The following is a 21,388-nucleotide window of genomic DNA, read 5'->3' as shown; positions in this document are numbered from 1 at the left end:
CTCCTGCATGCAGGGATTTGGTTTCGTAACTTTCGAAAATAGTGCTGATGCGGACAGGGCGAGGGAGAAATTACACGGCACCGTGGTAGAGGGCCGTAAAATCGAGGTGCATGTTCAAAATATTTTCCTTTTCATCTTTTTTCTAAATGTCTGCTTCACTCTCATTTGTTGTTTCAGATGCATCATTGGTGTCTTCTGTGTGCTCCCCTTCCCCCTTCCCATTGTTTATATATATATTTATATATAAAGACAGAGAATCTGGCCTTACTTGGGTTTTTTTATTATTATTTCTTTTGTAATTATTATTATTATTATCATTATTGCTGAAAGGTGGATGAAAGAATTGAACAAACAAACAAACAAATGAAAGCTTTAATATTTTGGAAGGTATTATTTTGAATGTTTTGTAACTCAATGGGTGCAGTAGATTCCAAAAACCAGCCAACAAAAAAAAAGAAAGAAAACAGAAAAAAATTGAGAACAACAACAACAAAAAAAAAAAGTGTGACAGACAAAACAAAAAAAAACAAAAGGTGGTTTTTTTGGTTTTGTTTTGTTTTTTTTTTTTTTGCTGCAGGGTTGATGCGGGATCCACAGTGGCTTTCAAAATATTCAGATTGGGAAAGAAGCATCCAAAAGATGTACAAGAAAAAGAAACAAATCCAGACAAGAGATCAACCAATTTTAACATTTAATTTGCAATGGAGCCATCAGGCTACTTTGACTGGCTGGCCTGGCCTCTCCTGTCCATTAAAAACCCAAGACAAATGTGTTTTAATACCACTGGATCCCCTTCAATACTGCCTCAGTCGTATTTGTTAGAGTAAAAAAAAAATACCAATTGAAAATGCTGTCGTCTTTTGAGTAAGATGTTGCATATTTTGCCTTTTCATTTTCCCCCTTCGACGGTAGCGCTTAGGGCCCTCACCAAACTCTCAGTAACCATGGTAACTGTATACATACCCATGCTGGCGATGGTGCTGAATGGTAAGTGGAGAAGTCCATCTGCCGTTTCACGTATTTAGCGCTGATATACCACGTGAATTTTTTTGACTTGTTGTATTAAGTTTTCTTGATGCTACATTTTTTTCTATATTGGTACGCCTGTAATTGAGTGTACGTTTTAAGCAAGCCTGGGAGGCACTGATTGGATTGAGGATATGACTTCGTGCACATCTTACTCAGATTGTTAACTCCATATTGTGTTAAATAATGCACCCTCTTTTTATCCTTTTGTTAGCTGTGATTTTAAAGCTTGAATGATTTTGTTAATTCTTGCAATGAAAAAGGCTCTTGTTCCAAGTGTTGAATGCTAGATGTTGCTTTTCCAATGGTACTTCTCTTCTAAAGGGTTATGTTGCACACTGCTAAAATTTGTTTGTCCCTTTTTTGACATTTTCTTTGTTTCCTTGTACCTTGTCTCTTTCCTTTCTACTCCACTGCATGTTCCTTCATATGATCTTCTTTTTTTTTTTTCTGAGTATTTATTGTATCAGTGTTATCATGGAATACAAGCATGCTCTTAAGTCTTAAATTATGCAGTACCTTTTAATTTGCTTTTAATGTCTTTTTATTAAAGTTTAAATGATGTTGCTTTATTGAAATGATTTGTAAGTTAAAATGGTTATGAAAGTAAATGTAATTATAAATAGTATGATTTTGTTATGCACCTGTTGCCTTCTATAAATTAAATTGCATTTTATTTTTTACATGACTAATAGCAGTAATAATGCATGCATTTGATAGTAACGTGGATCCTCCCTATAGCCCCCTTCTAATCCAGTGTTCTATGTACTTAGGTAAATAATGCAACAGCACGTGTCATGACAAATAAAAAGACCGTCAACCCTTACACGAACGGTAAGTGCATGAGCTCTCAAGTGCTTTGTTTTAATGTCAGTGCATGTGAAACCTCACTCTTCTGCTGAACGTGTGGACTCATCTACTCATGAAATATCGTAGTCCTCATCTCCTGCATCTCCTTAGGCTCCAGCTTTGTCCAGTGACCTAAGAAATGAGATGGCCAGGTATGAATTCTGTTTATGTGTAGTTCAGCTAACTCACAGCTGTGTGGGTATCGCATGCATCATTTTGCCTGATTGGAATCTGAGTGTTTAACTACAGTGGCTTTTGTGTAGGAAAATACACCTGATTGATAGGAAAGTGTTATTCTCTTCCAGCTTTGTGTAGTGATAATGTTGCAATGAATGAAGTAATCAGAGGATTCAGTTTTGCTTGGATAGTGGAGGCAGGGAGACCAGTAAGAAGAATGTCTCTTGTCAGGCATGAGATACTTTCTAGTAGCAAGACATGCATCTAGCCAAAGATAATTTTCTGTGTCTTCCTTCCACAATTTGTTACAAGAAAAGGACAAACTAATTGGGTGCCACTTCCAGCTTATTTTTTGCTGGAAAATTCTCAATTCCACGCTATCTAAAAAATTCCTTCTAATACTGACCTAAATCAGTATACTGTGGTACATTAATGGTAGAAAAATAATCCACAGATATTTGAGAGGTTTGGAAGCCATACATTTGAAAAATGTTTCTTTTGGTGGTGTTCATGTGCTTGAGTTGTTTGCATTTGCTAGTTCAGACAGTTCTCACAAATTCCTAACTCAACAATGTGAAACAATAATCATACAATCATAGAATAGTTAGGGTTGGAAAGGACCTTAGGATCATCTAGTTCCAACCCCCCTGCCACGGCAGGGACACCTCACACTAAACCATATCACCCAAGGCCTCGTCCAACTTGGTCTTGAACACCGCCATGGATGGAGCATTCACAGCCTCCCTGGGCAACCTATTCCAGTGCCTCACCACCCTAACAGGAAAGAATTTCCTCCTTATATCCAATCTAAACTTCCCCTGTTTAAGTTTTAACCCGTTACCCCTTGTCCTGTCACTACAGTCCCTAATGAAGAGTCCCTCCCCAGCATCCCTATAGGCCCCCTTCAGATACTGGAAGGCTGCTATGAGGTCTCCACTCAGCCTTTTCTTCTCCAGGCTGAACAGCCCCAACGTCCTCAGCCTGTCTTCATACAGGAGGTGCTCCAGTCCCCTGATCATCCTCGTGGCCCTCCTCTAGACTTGTTCCAACAGTTCCACGAGAACTCACGAGAGCAGAGCAGAGGGGCAGGATCACCTCCTTCGACCTGCTGGTCATGCTCCCTTTGATGCAGCCCAGGATACGGTTGGCTTTCTGGGCTGCGAGCGCACACTGACTGCTCATGTTCATTTTCTCATCAACCAACACCCCCAAGTCCTTCTCCACAGGGCTGCTCTGAATTTCTTCTCTGCCCAACCTGTAGCTGTGCCTGGGATTGCTCTGACCCAGGTGTAGGACCTTGCACTTGTCATGGTTAAACTTCATAAGGCTGGCATCAGCCCACCTCACAAGTGTGTCGAGGTCCCTCTGGATGGCATTCCTTCCCTCCAGCGTATCAACCGAACCACACAGCTTGGTGTCATCGGCAAACTTGCTGAGGGCGCACTCAATCCCACTGTCCATGTCAGCGACAAAGATGTTGAACAAGACCGGTTCCAACACCAATCCCTGAGGGACACCACTCGTTACTGGTCTCCAGTCGGACATTGAGCCATTGACCACAACTCTGTGTGCGGCCATCCAGCCAATTCTTTATCCACCGAGTGGTCCATCCATCAAATTGATGTCTCTCCAATTTAGAGACAAGGATGTCATGTGGGACAGTGTCTAATGCTTTACACAAGTCCAGGTAGATGACATCAACTGCTCTACCCCTGTCCATCAGTTCTGCAGCCCCATCATAGAAGGCCACCAAATTGGTCAGGCAGGATTTCCCCTTTGTGAAGCCGTGCTGGCTGTCACCAAGCACCTTGTTGTTTTTCATGTGCTTTAGCATGCCTTCCAGGAGAATCTGCTCCAAGATTTTGCCAGGCAGAGTGGTGAGACTGACTGGTCTGTAATTCCCTGGGTCATCCATTTTCTCCTTCTTGAAAATGGGGGTTATATTTCCCTTTTTCCGGTCATTGGGAACTTCACCTGACTGCCATGATTTTTCAAATATGATGGCCAGTGTCTTTGCAACTTCATTTGCCAGCTCCTTCAGGACCCGCAGATGGATTTCATCAGGACCCATGGATATTAATTGAAGTTAATTACAATTGCATTTTCCAGTTTTATGAGACTGTGTAGTTATAATTACTTTCTTTTCAGTTTATTTTTTCCTATCCAGTAGAAAGCACATAGAGTAAAAGTTTCCACAGGTAGACTAGACTCTTCCATTTTGAAATGTAATGGATCTTATTTTCTACATCTGAGATCTCCTTAATGAGGTTTTACTAAAACCCAGAGCACAAAATGGCTTTATTTTTTAATGAAAGAGCCAAAACTTTTTCCTACCACTGTAAAAATAAAATGCAGTGATGATTTTCATTTGATGTGATAATTGAGCTAGTTAAAATGAACTGGAGAGGAAGAGTCTGAAATTCCTCATGCTTTCTCAGAAACTGCTTTCTTCCTTATTTTGTATGTTAATATGGAACTTGGCAAATGATGCAGATGGGAGAATCTCCTTTTTTACTGGCTTTAAAACATCTCAGTGAATCTATCGTAAGAAACATGAAGCTTGAGTAGATCACATGATTTTGTTGCAATAAGAAGCTAAATTAACTATATGTATATGTTATTATGAACTTTGCTATGTTGTAATGATACAGAGATAAGAGTAGTTTTGGCATAAATTATAATATCTATTTTATATTCATATTACCCTAAGGCTACAAAACCTCTTAAATTGGCAAATAATGTGTTACATACCAGCTCATCCAGTGCTAAGGGAAGGGGAGGCTGGAAACTGAGATATGAGGATTTTAGGAATCTGGTTTTAGAGGAGGTTCACCTCTGTGTCCTGCACTGCAGGATTACTTAGGTAATATGTTATCTTTTATTAATATCCAAAACCAGAATGATGGAAATCTGCTGTTTCCCACATGAAGTGTTTTGTCTGCCATTTTCCATCCTGTTCCATCTTGACTAGATCTCACCAAATGTAGGAATATCCTGTTCAGTTCATAAAAATCATCATTTATGTTTGGGAATCTATACATTCAAGGTGGTAGGATGGTAGACACGCAGGACATTCTCTTGCACACCTTTTGATGGTTATCTACAAAGACAAACTCTGATTGTAATTCATAATATTTTTATTTTTTTAGTGTCTATGGTCCCCTGAAATAAACGCATGTTCTTCTTACATAATCATTACAAGTGATAAGGAATGAAGTGTAGACATGCAAGGTGCTTCATTTAGTTTAATCAGTGCTTGTATTATCAGTCATCCTGACATTGTATGATTCTAGTCCTTTATCATTTTGTCAGGAATTAACCAGTGCTATAGCTGAATATTAAAGATTATTTTGTCTAAAGTAAAGGTCTCATCTTTTAAATAAAATATAAGGCTAGTTTTTCTGTGTTCTTCTATGAGCATATTAACTCTTGCAAGATGCGTCTGAGGCAGATAGCCAGAAACATTTTGTTCGTACATGCCTATCTCTCCAGAACTGCTTCTTTTTTTAATGTGTGGCTTTATTTTTTATGGTGACTGACATGTTATTGGCAGGTATTAAAAACATAGTTGGGGCACATATTATATCAAAACATCAGGCACTAATATTTATTGTAATCTAAAAGTAAGATACACTCTGTTTTGTCTTTCATTCCCAAACACTGCTGGTTCTTTGAATACAGGGCTCACGTTGTAAATATGATTGGAAAAGTCAGTAGATTTTAAAGCACAAACCCCTAGACTTTTAAAAAGTATATGCAGCTTCATTCAAAAAAGTGGCTTTCTTTTGTGTCCTAAATGGTTTTTGAAATAAGTGTGCTTTCCAGTGACTTTTGATGGTTGCCAAAATGAGCAGTTAATACACAGTCAATTTCTAGAAGAGGTTTTTAGTGCATATTTGTTATCACACAGGATGATTTTGATAGCTGATCTTGTGCTTTGGAGCTAGAACTACCTTTTCTTTGCACATTAATTCAGTGTCAGGAGTTCTATTTGTTGACAGAAATACTTTGGAGACATTTTTGGATGTTCCAGCCCATCCTTTCTCTTCTGCTCTCCATATTGCAGTTCAGGGTGCTCACCCAGGTGTTGTAGGGAGTAGAGAATTACGTGCAAGTATATTCAGAGAACCTCAGCAATACCTGAGGAACTTGAAACAGAGATCAGTAGAAGGATAAGCGCATTTTAAACTTTATACTTGGGGTGCCTTGAGTTTGAGCCTTTTGTTGCCCTAAAATGCAAAATCATAGCTAGTGACTATTACCACAGTTAAATTCCCTTCCATGGCCCTTTCCTCCCTACTCTGCATGCAAACAGGAAGAAACCAAACCATGTTGCAGGGCTTCTTTCCCACCAGAGCGTTCCTCCAGCCACACATGCCAGTCTGGCCTATGAAGTGAAAACAGTCCTCTCTGCATTGCCATGCCCCACTTCCTACCATGCTTATTACACTGTGTGGTATGATTATTTCCTTCCCTTTAGTACACATAATGAGCATTTCTCTGCATGAATGTGTGGGGATTGGGGGCAGGCAGAGGGGTTGGTTGTTTCCTCGTTTGGTTTTTAAGTTTTGAGCTTTTATGGTTTCAACTTGAGGAGGAGGTTAATATTATGTCAGTAAGAAAAATGCACAAAATTACACCCACTGCAGAGAATTTGCCTCCTCCAGCTGCTGAAGTAGGGTTACTTGGCAGCTGCTTGCTCAGATACATCAACTACTATCACACTTGATTAACCCACACAGCTATGGGCCAGCACATTGCTAGCTGACAAGATAAAGTTAAGTTTAATTACTGTTATTTTCATGATGAATGAAGTATTTCCTGTATAAGCTGCAGAAAGTTAGATGAGACAGCCATTACTGTAAGAGAGGTAAGGAACTGAAATATGAGAGTGGCTTTCAGCTGTGAAGAGCAATCTGCCTCTTCTGAGATCTTTTCTTTCTCTCAGACAAATTGTGGTGCTGCTGGTGTAACTTATCTGAGAGGTTTCTGTTAGCTCCTTTAACAGCAAAAGCTGACAGATATGTAATTTCATTCTGGGTGGTGTTGATGAGTGGTCCTCTGAGGAAGTAATGAATGTGAAATATTAAATTTTCCCTAGTCTTTAAGAAGTAAGATACTTACTGAGAGTCACAAAATTTGGGTGATTTTCTATCACACAAAATTTGGCTAAGAGTATTTGTTAAACTGGGACATTCCTAAATATACTCCTGTAGTATGTAAAATGGAAGGGTCAGGTGAGATATTTTTAGGAGGAAGGTAATTTTAGCCTTTCTTGGTTGGCCACTTTTCAGTTTCCATAATTGTCTTTTAGGTATGTATAACAACTGCAATTACTTCTGCAGAGCATATTGCATGCAATGTTGCTCTTTACTCTGAACTTACGGGTTGCATTCAAAAAACACCCCTTACCTCTGGTACTGAACAGTTAAGTGGTAAATGGTTGCTGAGCATCAGATAGAGTTAGCAGTATTTTTAAAGGATAGGAATAGTTTTCTTCTGTATTATTGAGATTTTGTATTACACTATATCAGTCTTGTAATGCATTATGGTTTTATAATCTTCTACTATGCTTTTACATTACATGATATGGCCAAAGCAGAATCAAACCTCAACACAGTTTGCATTTATATTCCTATAATCTTGGCTCTTTTGATTTTGATAAGTCTTGCTGTCCCTGTCTTGGTTGTATTTTGTTTCCAGGAGCTTAGTTACAGGATCTGTTTAAAGTACCACAGCTCTTGAGTTCACAAGGTGCCTTTGCTCAGTTTTTTTTCTTTATTCCTGTTTACAGATGTTGCTTCCCACTCTGCTGATTCAAATGTGATTTTGGAAAAACCCTAATTTTTCAGTCCCTCTAGTTCAAATAATTGTTCAAACACCTAAAAAAAAAAAAAACAAAAAAAAACAAACACCAGTGCTGAGTTTGCCCGTTTTCTTCTGCTGTTCTCTTACCTCTTCCCCTTGAGTTCCTTCAGCACTGCTGTCTTTAGCATTACATATACTTCGAACACAGGCATTACTTCTGCGGTAAGCCTGGCCACTCCAGTCTTACCTGGAAAAGCCACATTGGGTCTAAGGACACAACAGCAATTTGTTGGAGTTTGGCCATAACATGCTGCAGAATATCTGTGGGTTCTGGGCTTTAGTTTTATGCTAGCTGTGGGAGGACAGGAATTATTTAAGACATAGGCAGGGGCTGCATTTGTACCACTAAAGAGCTTTGCAGAATGTGACTGCAACATTTTCTTACATGCCAGCTACTTTATAGCAATATGCTAACAGCATTTATCATCTGCAAATGCAGGAGGTGCAGTCGCTTTTGGTATTTGCCTGTAATTGTCCTGTTCCAGTACAGACAGCCTGATGTAAAAATGCAAATGGAAACAAAAGTCTCTGATGTTTGACTGGGGTTCCACAGTGCACAAATCTCTTTCAGCTCACAATAGACATTCTTCTTAGACATGGTGTCTAAGCTTTCATTTTTCCCAGAGTAGAATTGAATTATCAGATTATTTGATTGCCTTGCAACCTTTGCTATTTCATTTGCTGTTTCTGTCCAGCACATGAACTGTTCTGGCCTCTCTGGCTTGTAACCAGAGTTAACACAATGAGAAAGACCTGGTCTACTCTGCTGCTACATGATACAAGGATACTTGAACTAGTTCTGACTCAATTCTGTAACTTCAGGCAATAAATCCACAGCAGCTTTGCATTGCAGCCAAGCTAGTGCACGTGATAGTTTACTCCAGTTTACTCCATGCCTGGAGAATGCCTTGTTTCATTACTTACTGCCATATACTTCAGAATCTGATATTAAAGATCAGTAATCTAAATCTAAACTTTTATTAAAATGACTTTTTGAAGCCATTCTATCTGTATACCTCTATCCAAAAATAAAATTAAAAAAATTATTATTATCACTAATTGCAATATTAACTCCATTATGTTTTTATGTTTGCTGCAGGCTGGAAATTAAATCCAGTTGTTGGTGCAGTTTATAGTCCAGAATTCTATGCAGGTAAGGATTACACAATAGTTGTCCATGCCATGTTTTATTTTAAAACTCTTTAAAACATGCAAAAGTACAGAGTATGCATTTGGTGTGAGGTTTGGTTTCTTCGATTCACAGTATCTGCAAGTCATGTACAGATTTGTGTTGCAGGATTTTAACTTGCCTACTAAAGTTTATACTCAGATGTATGAATATCTTTTATTGGAGAGTGGATAGTATAACATGAAATGTGCTGCAGTATCCCAGTCTTATATAAGATTTTATTTTATATATGTTTTATATTTCAGTACAATCGCTTTCTCCAGAAATTATTTAAGCCTAGTGAGCAGCAACAACAAAAATCGATGTATTTTTGTATATACATGTACATCGACACAGATAGGTATGGAGAATCTGTTTTAATAATTTTTTATTGAACATTTTTCTTTAAATTTTATTTTTACTTGTTGCGTTTCTTAGAATTTTTGTATTCTGAATCTGTATTACCACTTGAGTCTTCACTGAGATCTTGGTTACAATTTGGAGTTGATGAGATACAGTCTTTTTCTTCTGGAAATCAGTCATGGCTAGCAACAGTTTCTAAATGTGTTTTAGCAACAGTATTGAAAACAAACGTGAAACCCAAAACCCAGCTGATTTCAAGAAATTTGAATCCTGCCTGTAAACATAATCACTAGCAAGTTAAAAAAAAAAAAACAAACAAAACCACACCATTTTTTGAAAGCTAATAATTTACATCTAAGTCAGAAATAATCATAGTAAATACAAATGTTTCTAATAGGGAAGAAAGATGCCTTCCTGCCTTTTTTAGGTTCCAAAATCATACATCGGTCTTCCATGACTTTCATGGAAATTCTGGGAATTTTTGACTTTTCCATTTGGATCTGTTTTTCAGTTGTCTGGGTGCATGTATACTGGATACAAATACCTGATAATGTTTTAAAAACCCAAAATATATCTTGTCACACACTTAGGTAATGGAGGATAGAGAGTTAATTGTAGAATACATTCTTTACATCAAATAGAGAGCAGATACTAGGAAAGCGTTTTTCACAGATGGTGGTTAGGGATGGGAAGAGGTTGCCCACAGAAGCTGGGGAATCTCCATTCATAGATATTCAAGCCTCCACTCTTCAAAGCTGAAAAACTGTCATTAGTTCAAGGGACTCCAAGAGATAAAAGTTGTTAAATAGTACTGCTGTTACAAACAGATATTTATGTTTAAAAAGCTGCTTGTAATACATCCAGTGCCATCTTCTAAGATAGATAAAAATGTTCCAGTTAGGATAAAAGTGGCACCATCTAATAAAAATACTAACTTGGCATTCATGGGATTGTAATTTTAGTGCAGGCAAAATTTATTTCCATCCTTGATGTATGCCTACATTGAAAACAGGAATTTATATTGATCTCGTTTGAGTAGTTAGTGAACCAGCCCTGAACCTGCATAAATTAGAAAGTCAGAGTTATTAGTCATTTTATATAAATGACTTTGTGTTAATGACAAATGTAATAATATTCCCATAGTACAGTAATCAATTTTCTAACGTGTATGCAGAATTAACAATCTGACTTATAATTGCCTCATGTAGTAGGGCATGAAGAGTTCACATAGTTTGTAAATTAAAATCAATATTTTCAATCTCTCTTGAAGGTAATTTTCCTAATTTACTGGACTTTTTCTTAACATTTATTTTGTCTTTTAATTATAAAATGGCAGGTTATTGATTTTTTTGTATAACCTCCTAAAGTCCCAAGTGCATTTTTATTGCCAACACAAGGGAGGTGTTTGCCCTTCTTAATGAGGATCTTTAATTACCATTAGAAGAGTATTAATTTAATTTTGTGAATTATGACGTGCACTCCACTACACCTATGGAGAAAGTTCTATGAAGTTACTTCATTTATTTCATATTATCATTCTGTTTATACATACAGGCAGCTTCTTTGTTTTGGTTTGGGTTTTTTTAATGCATATCAAATGCTTATTTTCTGTACTGACTAATAGATTTTTTTTTTCAGGCATTTTAACTTTCTTTTCAGCAGTTTCCTTAAAAATAAGCACATAAATAAATAGCTCTGTGCAGATCTCATTAGAAAGTGAAACAGTAGAAGAGCAATGCAGTTCCTGCATGCCGTAATAGAATGCTGTGATGTATCTTTCCCTTTTGGTTCCCACCTACCACCTTATTTAGAGAAGAAGCAATTGCACTTTTGAAGATTATGAAATTAGAAATGAGATTTTTAAGACAGAATTCTGGTTATTTGGTTTTATTATTTTCTCCAACATTGTCATGTTAAAATTGAACCATCACTTTCATAGTGATGTGCAAGAAGTTTCTTTAGTTCCTAATAAATGATGAAAAATTTGGCCACTTCTGAAATAAAGATGATACATTTTCAGAGAAACTGTTGATTTAAAGTATCTTTAATCTTCATAAATAAGTAGAAAAACAGAAGGTTATACAAAGCTGTCAGGATGGTGCTGATGAATGGCAAATTCACCCGCTTCTCAATTGCTGGTGAAGACACATGCCGCAAGGCTTAACTGTATTGTACATCATATCTGCCAACTCATTTCTGTGATTAAATATTCCATCAGTGCAGGCTATAAGGCGGTAAAGCTTAACAAGATTCATAAGATGCACCACTTGAATACACATAACTCACTTCCTTGGATAGAGAGCACCCCGCATGCAAAAGAAAATTAGAATTGAGTTAAATTACTCCGTAAGACAAGATCAGTAGAGAAAGGAAAAGATCCCCTAATGCAATGCAAATCTAAGATATAGTTATGTCCTGACAACTTGAAGCAGACAATTAAAGTCAAATAGGGAAGAACGCAATGTAAATCAAGCCTAAAACTTTGAAGATAATGGTAAACAGTAGGACCAGTGGCATGATTGCTATAGCTCTGCTTTTCTTCTGGGTATACACTTCTGTAAAAGAAAACCTTTACTGAGGAAGTACATGACAGCTAAAAATGGAGACTAAGATACGTAGCAGATGCACAACCGACACTATGTAAGTGAAGTATTACTTGAGGACTAGAAAAATATACTTACGAAACACTAGATTTTTCTTCCTGAGTAGACTTTCTAAGACTGTTTTCCTGACTTCGAAATACTCATGCTGTAGTAAACTAGAACACTCCAGAAACATGTCTATGTTACGTGATAGCATTAATAGGGATTGCCAGTGAGATGTTAATTTGAAGACTGCTGTTGTAATTCCGAGGTTTAGCAAGTGTCCCTCATAGCTGCTGCCCGTGGCTGTGCTGGTGAGCTGGCTGGTTGGCACACCACCTGCCCCTCCCACTGCTCCACTAAAAAGTCCTAACGTGACTTTTCATAGAAAACAAAAGGACAGTGATTTTCTTCATTTGTTACTTTCAGCATTTCACAGAATTCCATTCTTCTGCATATGATAACTCATAAGTTATTTTAAAAAAATTGAATGATGTCCACAAAGTTTCCTTCTAGTAAGTAAAAGCATACTAATTAAGGTCCTTTTCCTTCTCATGAGAAAGAAACGTTTTTAATGAAGTTGTTATTTCCATTTCAGCTTATCTTTTCCTGTAAACTATCAAGTTCTCAGGCAGGTCATAGTGAGGGGCTTTGTAAGAAGCACCATGTGATTCGTCTCACAAAGTCTTCATGAAAACTAGGAAAAATTTTCAGTCATTTGTGCATCCCTCCAATTTTAAATCCATCCCATAGTGACACATGATTTTGCTATGTTAAGCTACAATCTGTTCTCTTCCCCCATAAACTCATCTTTGGCTGGCAAAATAGATTTGCAGTTTGGTTTCTTTACTGGTAGTACTCTGGTACTTACTTATCTTACTTAACTTACTAAAGTTAAGTAAGTAAGGGTTTTTATAGTATCATTTTTATCTGCATATTTATTTTTGTGTAGTGTATAGTTTACCTGTAATACCTGGCCTTCCTTTCAGCCTCAGGCAGTCTGAAAGCAAAAGTTCCATGTTGTTCCTTTCAGGTGTTGCATCAATCAGATCAGTCCTTTAAAGCAGGTAGCTTGAGACACAATAATGTCATTTTAAAAAAATTTGTCCTTTCAAGTGGTGGAGTATTAGGGCATACACCTTTTGGAGGGGCTTCTTTTTGACAGTTCTGGCATGCAAAGTGGGGGAAAAGATGTTACAGAAAATCCGTGGGAATCTTCTTTCAGAGATCAGTTTAATTCAGTGATCCACATGAGAAAATATTCTTATCTGGTCATAACCAACAAAAAATATTAAAAACAAAAACCATCAAAATTTAAATTGGCAGTGGAGAAAGAACTTGAGACTAATAGAGAGGAACCATTAGAACAAGTCATAGAGCATAGCTTAATGAAAAGTAGTAGAGATCCCATTCACCTTTTGCTGAAGAGATTAATTACATAATATTTCTCTTGAGTAGTCATGAAGTGCTAAAAATTTTTGAGAAGCTACTTTCAAGAGTCATCCATGTACCTGAGTAGATGTATTCATTTCACAAATAGTCGTAACCCAGTAAGGAAACGGATGTAGGCACCAGTTTCTTGGACAGTTAGTGGCTCCAGCATGGCTTGGGAAATCTCCCCAATCATTTAAAATGGAAGAAAGGGGAAGAGCATGTGCTTTTTCCTGTTTTATATGCTCTTTAGAAGAGCCAGCAGTTTCAGATGCATCAGACCTTTTAGCATGCTGTGGATTTGAGAGCTAGAAGTATCCTCCAAGAAGTTGATTTTGTAATAAACTCCCTTCATAAGTTTGGTTAAAACTTTGAATATAATGTTATATATAGGTAAGAAGTGAAGTACTATATATATTTATATGTGTATATGCAGGTATATATATAAAAACATGCATTTAAGCAAGAGGAATCCAGGGGAAGAGAGAATGCCTGTGTGTTTGCTAACACTAATTCTCTTTGTTCATGTCTTAAAACATCTATTTCTGGATTGTAAGAGCACCTGGGATTCATTTAATCTTTCTAGTGTTTCTCTTTGAATTTAAATGAGTCTGGCATAGGCTCAGCAAATACCCTAGAAACACTTCTCAGTGAAGGTGGTTTGAGTTTGTGAAGCTAAATTATATGCTTGCACAGCAATTCTAATCCTAGGGTGAAAGTTCACTGTACCACATCTTTAAAGCATAATTTTGGTGAAAATTTGTTGTCTGTCTATAGATTAATTAATTTTACAATTTGAATACATACACTTAGATTTAAATTTACTCATCAACTGAGCATATTTTTCTAAATAAACATATTCTCAGTATTCTTAGTGAAACAGTTTAAGTAATTTTTTAACTAGAGAAAAAGTAAATAATTATTGTTTAATATTCCATCTATTATATATAAATGCTCCTTTTCGAAACATAAAACTGTAACTGTTGTCTCAAAAATCATGCTAAAGTGCCCATACAAATGATGTCAGTCTAGTTAGATTAGCACCTCTGGAGTCAGCTAATGCATTTCTAAAACTTCTGTAGAGCTGTTGCCAGCCATTAGAGTGGACATACTGGTTTATAAAAGATTAATAAAGCCAGTAGAAAAATGGAATTCAGCATCTGTTCTAGCTATTTACTTAAAAAAATTCTGCATCCCCACTACTGTGCAATATCAGCAGTGGAGCTGCTCAGTTCTCCAGTGACAGGTCAAATCACTGATGCTGAAGATTTTTGTAGAAGTCATATCATTAGTATATAGACAAAGAATACTCAGTGGATAGAGCTGGCATGGCTGCAAATGACAAAAGTTGATGCAGGGAAGAAAAGTGAAGAATTGTTATATCAGCTATTCTGGGATGGAAAAAATGCATAGAATGATGTAATACATAGAAGAGCACAAAAAGTCTATTTAAATAGATGCTCTAAAGAAGGAAGTAGGGCCAGGTGTATATTTGTTCAAATGTTTTTTTTATTGTGGATATAATTGATCAGTTTTTAAAGGGCTAGAAAGAGCATTAAGAACTCGTTAAGAGAATCTTTTGAGGAAAAAACAATGCTTTGACTTCTTTAATTTAAGCATCATTCTGGTGATTAATAAAAACATGTTCTATGGCTTCCTGATTAGTGACAGACCACAGATAAATTCAGTAAATACAGCGGCAGCCTAAAACCATCTAATTATAAACATTATACTGGAATATTTTTTCCACAACTATCTCCATGGCATCCTCTTTTTAATACGTTAGTTTGTAGCGTTAGCGTAGTTTTTAAGTAAATCTGAATGTTATCCCCACTTGCTGCATGGTGGCTTAGGATTTGCAGAGCAGGTTTAGTACACGTGAAATAGAATCACAGAATCATAGAATCATAGAACCAACTAGTCTTGGTAAAGACCTTTAAGACTGTAAAGTCCAACCATGACCCCAGGACTGCCAAGACCACACCAAACCATATCACTGAGGGCCTCATCTATGATTCTGTTTGTAAGAAACAGCACTGGGAACAGTACTGGAGACTCTGTGCACACTGGCAGTTCTATGTCATGCAGATTGGCTTTTGGACAGCTTTGAGCCATGTGCACTGGGGTTGTCTGCTTCAGGGGAGAAGACTAAACCTGGATCAGAGTAAACTCTCCTGACTGTGTATGGTGTAGCTTTAGAGGCCAGATGTAAATGTAGCTGGTTTATAGCTTCTGCTATTGTCTCACAAATTACTTGACAATACAGGTCAGCTTAGGCATGCACTGTCTGGACCTGAGGCCTAGGCTACAATATGCATGTTGGTTGTCTGATGGAATAAAATGGAGACTGTAATTCGAATAGCCCCTATGGGTATCTGTAGAAAGCAATGGCTTAAGAATCTCTCAGAGGAAAATTTAGATCATCGATAAAACGCTTGTTCAGGACTGGGTGGGATATTTACAGTGCTAGATAAGTTAATAGCAGTTATGCAGGGGAATAAATTCCTCTGATTAGAAGAATAACAAAGTTTTGAAGATCCATGTGTTTGAATGGGCAGTCAGGCAGACAAACTATTCTGAAATGGAAATTAATAAAGTCATATATGAAATGTAAAGTTAATAGGGTTAACTGGAATGGTAAACAACTCTGCTGTGTGTTAAACCTTGATTGCATGTGTAAATTAATTTAAGCGTTAAAGCAGCTTAAATCTACAGAAGTGTATGTGTAGAGCACAGATTCTCATTCTCATTACCAGCAGCAAGTATACACAGGTTATTCAATAATTGAATGTATTTCATGTTTGCTGTTAAAAGGTACTATAGGTACTTATTTGGACTTAGAGAACTCACCTTTGGACATACTATTTCACAATGTCCTCCCTAATATGAGAGTCTCTTGTTTAAATGAAATTCATAACTTTAAGGCAATTAAATATAAGTTTTGGTTGTATTTTTAACATATTGGAACAAAGGTTTTGGGTGATGCTACTGAATTCTTTGTTGATAATGGATGAAACAATTCAATGTATCAACACAACCGTCCATGACTAGTTGTGTTAAAATCTAAAGGAGTATTATTCCATTTAGAGAAAGATCTCAAATAACTGAAGACACTCGCAAAGCATTTTTTTGGAATTAACTGCATATTCAAAAGCATTCTAAACCGTGCAGCTTGAGTATTGATAATGAAGAGCTAAGAGAGCACTTAACAGCTATTATGCATTCAGGATAGAGGCTGTCTTTAAATTCCCTAGTCAGATAGAACAATAGAAGCTAACACACATTATTGTTGTACAACAGTGTCCTTTTAGTTGGGTGTTGCTATCCATTTCTGTGACACATTTTGAAGTGACCCATCATAGAACAGTATTTCAGACCAGAACAAAGATAATGCTGTTTCTGTCCAGAAAGAACGATACTAAATTACACTTCTGGAACAGCAAATCAAGAGCTGACATAGAGTGTTTATGTGGATCCTTGACAGACTGGTAAATCTCATGATGTGTTCATGAGAGATGCAGCTTTATAATTCCCTTTGTGTATCACTTATTGAAGAGAAAATAAGTGTATAGGCATAATAGTTGTTGCAGAAAGTACAAAGCGCAACAGTGAACAGAATATCTGAGAACTAACCCAGGGAGAAGATTGGACTATGTAATATCCACCCATATTGAGAGAAAGAGAAAATGGCATAGCAGTCACTGAATTTAATAAATAATGCAGCTTTTAGATTAGAGTCATAAAATAACATTTTTTAATAACATAAGCAAAATGGGACACAAATATTTCTAGCCAGTATTCCCTTTTTTCCTTTTTATACCACCCCAGTGGTGAAGGTTTCGAAAAGTTCCATCTACTTTCTGCAGCAGGAAAGAGCTGTGATCATGGCCTTGCAACACTGCTTATTTTACATCAGTAGCATAATTTTAGCTAATTGTATGATTCTTTTTCTGCTGAAAGTGTTTTAATTTATACTTCCACAAAGGGTGCCATAAGGGATTCCAAATAATTGTTCAAATTCTTTCAAACTTACTCCAGACCTTTACTTTAGGCTGTCTGTAGCACTGGTTACACAGTAGTTCCAGTTAAAAGATATTTTCAGCAGAAGTGGTTTAAAATCCTTTATAATTTCCTGTAATGTCCTCCTGTAGCTGATCCTGGGTACCTCTTAGCTACCTGAGTATTTGAGAAATGCAGCTAACTCCATCATATGTCTTGTATGAGCCTGTGGGTACATTGGTATTTCTGCTTATGCTCTGTAGATAGTTTATATCAGTCATGTAGTAACTAGGCATAAAACTTATTTTTGAAAGTATGAAAAAATGATCAGGAAAGTCCTTTTAGTCAGATATCTTGGAACCATTAGGAATGTAATTTTTACTATTCTGAAAACAACGGCTTCACATAATTTTCTTCTGAATATTTTTAGAGTAATTATTTCCTCAAAATAACTATAGTGCTTCAACAAAGGGCCTAATCAAACAGTATATTCTTAATCATGGACTATTAGAGAAAACAGGGGGAAGAGAAGTATGAGTGGGAATATTTTTATATCTGAAAAGTAGTTTTTGTCCAGGTTGGCAGCCTGTATGGCAAGGGTGAGCAGTGCATCTGTCTGGGGGGATCTCTGCCAAGATACAGCAGTGCTCAGCAACAGCACTGCATCCTGTGCTATGTTTGCTCTGCCGCTGTGGACCCAGCAGAGCTGGGTTTCCCTTCTGCCCTTGGCCTGTCTAAAGCTCTCCTGTGTGCCCATAGTGAACACATGCTTCAGAAACATAAGCTGGTATTTTTCTGATCCTTCTGATGGAGTAAGTTGGGAAGGGGTTTCTGCTGATGATCCCCAAAATCCAGTAGCACTGGTGATGGGTCTGCTGTGACCAGACAGATACTTATATTAGAGAAAAGCAAAAAGTCATGCTGATTGTTCTTAATAAGGAAATACCAGCCTTAAATATGCTGGTGCAGAAGGCATTGTGGAATTAAAGACTGGATGACTGTAAGTGTTTGAAGTTCATTAGCTCCATGATATTATTAAATTGCAGTTTGAACAGAAATGTTAAGAAATTTAAATTAAAATCCACTTTCTTAAAAACAAAACCATAACAAAAAAAAAAAAAATGAAAACACCTATATTCAGTCATGCTAGAATTTAGTATTCTAGGAGAAAAAAGAGTAAGGTTTGGTTTGGGGCTTTTTTTTTCCCATTAGGGCATTTATAAACTGTTTCAATGTTCTGAGTTTATCTGGAAGATCTTATTGTAAATAATTGAATCATTCCCTAGTTGTATTAATTAGAATTTAAATATTTTAAATACTGAGATTGGATGCAGCAGAAATAATCTTTTGTCACAAAACTAGATTAAAAAGGTCAATATTTTTCTACAACAAAATCTAATAATAGTGGTTTAGGTCTTAGTATTAATTTTATGTACAAATTTGAAAGCATATTTTCAAAATACAGTTAGCTCTGTGCCACAGATTAAATACACTCTGGTAGCATGGATGAAAAAGCATCTGTTTTGAAGTACTTTCATTAGAAATTAGAAGACTAGAGTAAGGAAAATTAGATTTGTATGACATGAAATCAGAAAAAATATAAGAATGTTAGCTGCAAAAAAAAAAGGAATGGTCTGTGGATCATGGAACAAGCAAAGTGTCATCTGGAATATATGTGGAAGAATATAAATTATAATCCTAAATTTCTAAAAACCTTTATATATTTAATAAACATACTTGAAGATGTTATAATTACATTAATCTTAAAAACTAATGAAAATTACTGATATTAATGATTCCTTTGTGCATTTGGCTTTGCTGGATGAGTGCCTCTCTGTCTTCAGCTCACTCATTTTCAGGCGTCTGTAATAACAAGTTTTAAAGCATCTATGATGTTAAAATACATCCATATTCTGATGTACACCTTCCTAGTGTCAAGCGAGTGTGTTGATAGGTCCTGTTCATCATTAGCCTGAAAGTAGTGCATGCTCTTAGCATCTCAGTAGGTATACGTTCATTTAACAGCTTCCTGTTGTGGATTTTTGGGGAAGGCCGAGAGATAGATATTGATGTTATCAATATAGTTGGCTGTGTGCTGTCTTATAGTAAGGAAGAAACCAAAATGTTTTAGTTTGGTTTATCTTTCAGATTAGTAGTGGATGGATGGGAAAAAAAGCCCTAGCATCTCCAAATCCTCTTAGTTATTAGGCTATTGTCTGGGAAGGCTAGAAGCATAATACTTCATGACATTTCCAGTGCTCACAGCTAAATTGCATAAATTACATGAGTTATTTTCCTTTGTTTTTCCTGTATTTCTACTTCAGATGGCAGCTGCAAGCAATAATCAAAGAACTGGTTAATGACAGATTTTTTTTTATATATATATTATTTTTTGAAAGAACTCTGGTAGCTGAATGTAAGTTAAAATTGCTCTTGTAATACTACATAGAAAAGATGCCTGCCATTTGTAATTAATTTTTTCCTTCCAAACATATTTGATTCAACTCTGTTAAGTTACATTTCTTGTTTCAATGTACAACTTCTAAAGTCATGTAAATTTGATATTTTTGAAATTGCATGTGTCACAAATCCTGACAGCTTGAAGTAATGTCTGTGTATGTGTATATATAATTCTTTGTGTGTGTATACAGGTGTATATATACCTGTATCTGCTAACCCAGTTGCAGGTGTATATACCTGTATCTGCTAAACCTGCTTTTCCTGCTGGCCTGTATTCCAGAAGTGCAGAAGTGTTTTTCTTAGTATGAAAGTATAGTTGTTTCTTCCTGTAGCCGTATTCAGCTAAGACTGCTAAAATATAATTTTAAGGAAGATGTTGAAATACATGGCATTTTATTTAATTTCATTAAAAAACAAAAAGCAGAAAGCACTGGAAGTAAGCCAAAACATCTTTCATTTGTTCAAAATGAGCATGCATTGCAAAAGTGTTGTTTTAAATTGACCTGGTTATTACTTTTTTTCAAAAAAAAAAAAAGTTTCCATTATTTGGTTTTGTTCTTAATCCAGAATCCAGTTTATCTACTGGAAAGTATCTTATGTTTATGTATTTCTCATTCAGGCAAAATCACTGAAATCTTCACATGTGTTAGTAATTGCTTGCACCAGTGTTAATTTAAGCAGTATAACTGAGATTGTACTCAGCCTAACATCTGTACATGGGAGCTTTGTGGTCTGGTTTATCTGCTGTGTTTTCTCTAGTGGCCTTTCATTTCAGGCAAGGGTAGGGAGAGGAGCCGGGTGGTGTGGGGAGGGCTGGTGACTCTTGTTAGCTGCAGAGCTACTGAGGCAGCTTCTGTCTGGGAGAACCAGGGCAGAGACTGGGAGAGCAGCTGGGGGGAGGCTGGTGGGTGCTGTAAGCCTGTGCCAGCTTCCCCCTCTGATATAAAAGGGTGTTCGTATTTGGGGAGATGTCTGTGTTTTGCTTTTTCCAATGTAAGATTTTGCGTGTTCTTTGGGGCTCTTTCTGCTTTGAAGTCAAAGGACAAATGTGCCCCAGCTTCACTGCACTGCTCTGGTTCTGACTTTATTTCTGTTTTGAGATAAAAATTGAGGTTTAGTATGAGTGTTCCAAAACCAGATACCACTCTCTCTCTCTTTCTTGTAGGCAGGGTGCTGCTGTGCCAGGCAAACCAGGAGGGATCTCCCGTGTACAGTGCCCCCAGTTCACTAGTATACACATCCACAAGTAAGCTAGTGTTACGGCTCTTTTTTGTTTTGTTTTGGTTTTGTTTTGTTTTGTTTCGTGACAAAAGCGAATTAATGTGAATTAAGCCCCCTAAAAATGTAAACTTTCCCAATAGCTGTTGTTAAGGTAAATGTGTTTATAAGCATATGTAAGTAATGTCAACAGATAATTCAGTGGTTTTAGTTGCCTATTTATCCTCAAAGTAGATTTTAAAATAAT

At 36.7% G+C, this 21,388-nt stretch overlaps 1 protein-coding gene across 37 annotated transcripts in view; it reads left to right on the top strand.

Moving 5' to 3' along the window:
• The window catches only part of RBFOX1 (RNA binding fox-1 homolog 1), a 1,275,045-nt gene that overhangs the window by 1,187,327 nt on the left and 66,330 nt on the right, over nucleotides 1-21,388 (top strand). For 30 of the 37 annotated variants that reach the window (XM_062639410.1, XM_062639411.1, XM_062639408.1 and 27 more), the window contains 4 exons: nucleotides 14-106; nucleotides 1,800-1,860; nucleotides 9,020-9,073; nucleotides 21,089-21,169. In XM_062639410.1, the coding sequence (XP_062495394.1) occupies nucleotides 14-106; nucleotides 1,800-1,860; nucleotides 9,020-9,073; nucleotides 21,089-21,169 (289 nt within the window). The remainder of the gene's footprint in view (nucleotides 1-13; nucleotides 107-1,799; nucleotides 1,861-9,019; nucleotides 9,074-21,088; nucleotides 21,170-21,388) is intronic. The other 7 variants (XM_062639409.1, XM_062639412.1, XM_062639407.1 and 4 more) reach the window with 1 other exon arrangement.

This window comes from Pezoporus occidentalis, unplaced genomic scaffold (genome assembly GCF_034315485.1).
Source record: "Pezoporus occidentalis ecotype Australia unplaced genomic scaffold, CSIRO_AGI_Poc_V1 ctg60, whole genome shotgun sequence".
Lineage (NCBI taxonomy): Eukaryota > Metazoa > Chordata > Aves > Psittaciformes > Psittacidae > Pezoporus > Pezoporus occidentalis.
Note: the sequence above shows the minus strand (reverse complement) of the source record. Positions and strands in the feature narration are given on the sequence as shown.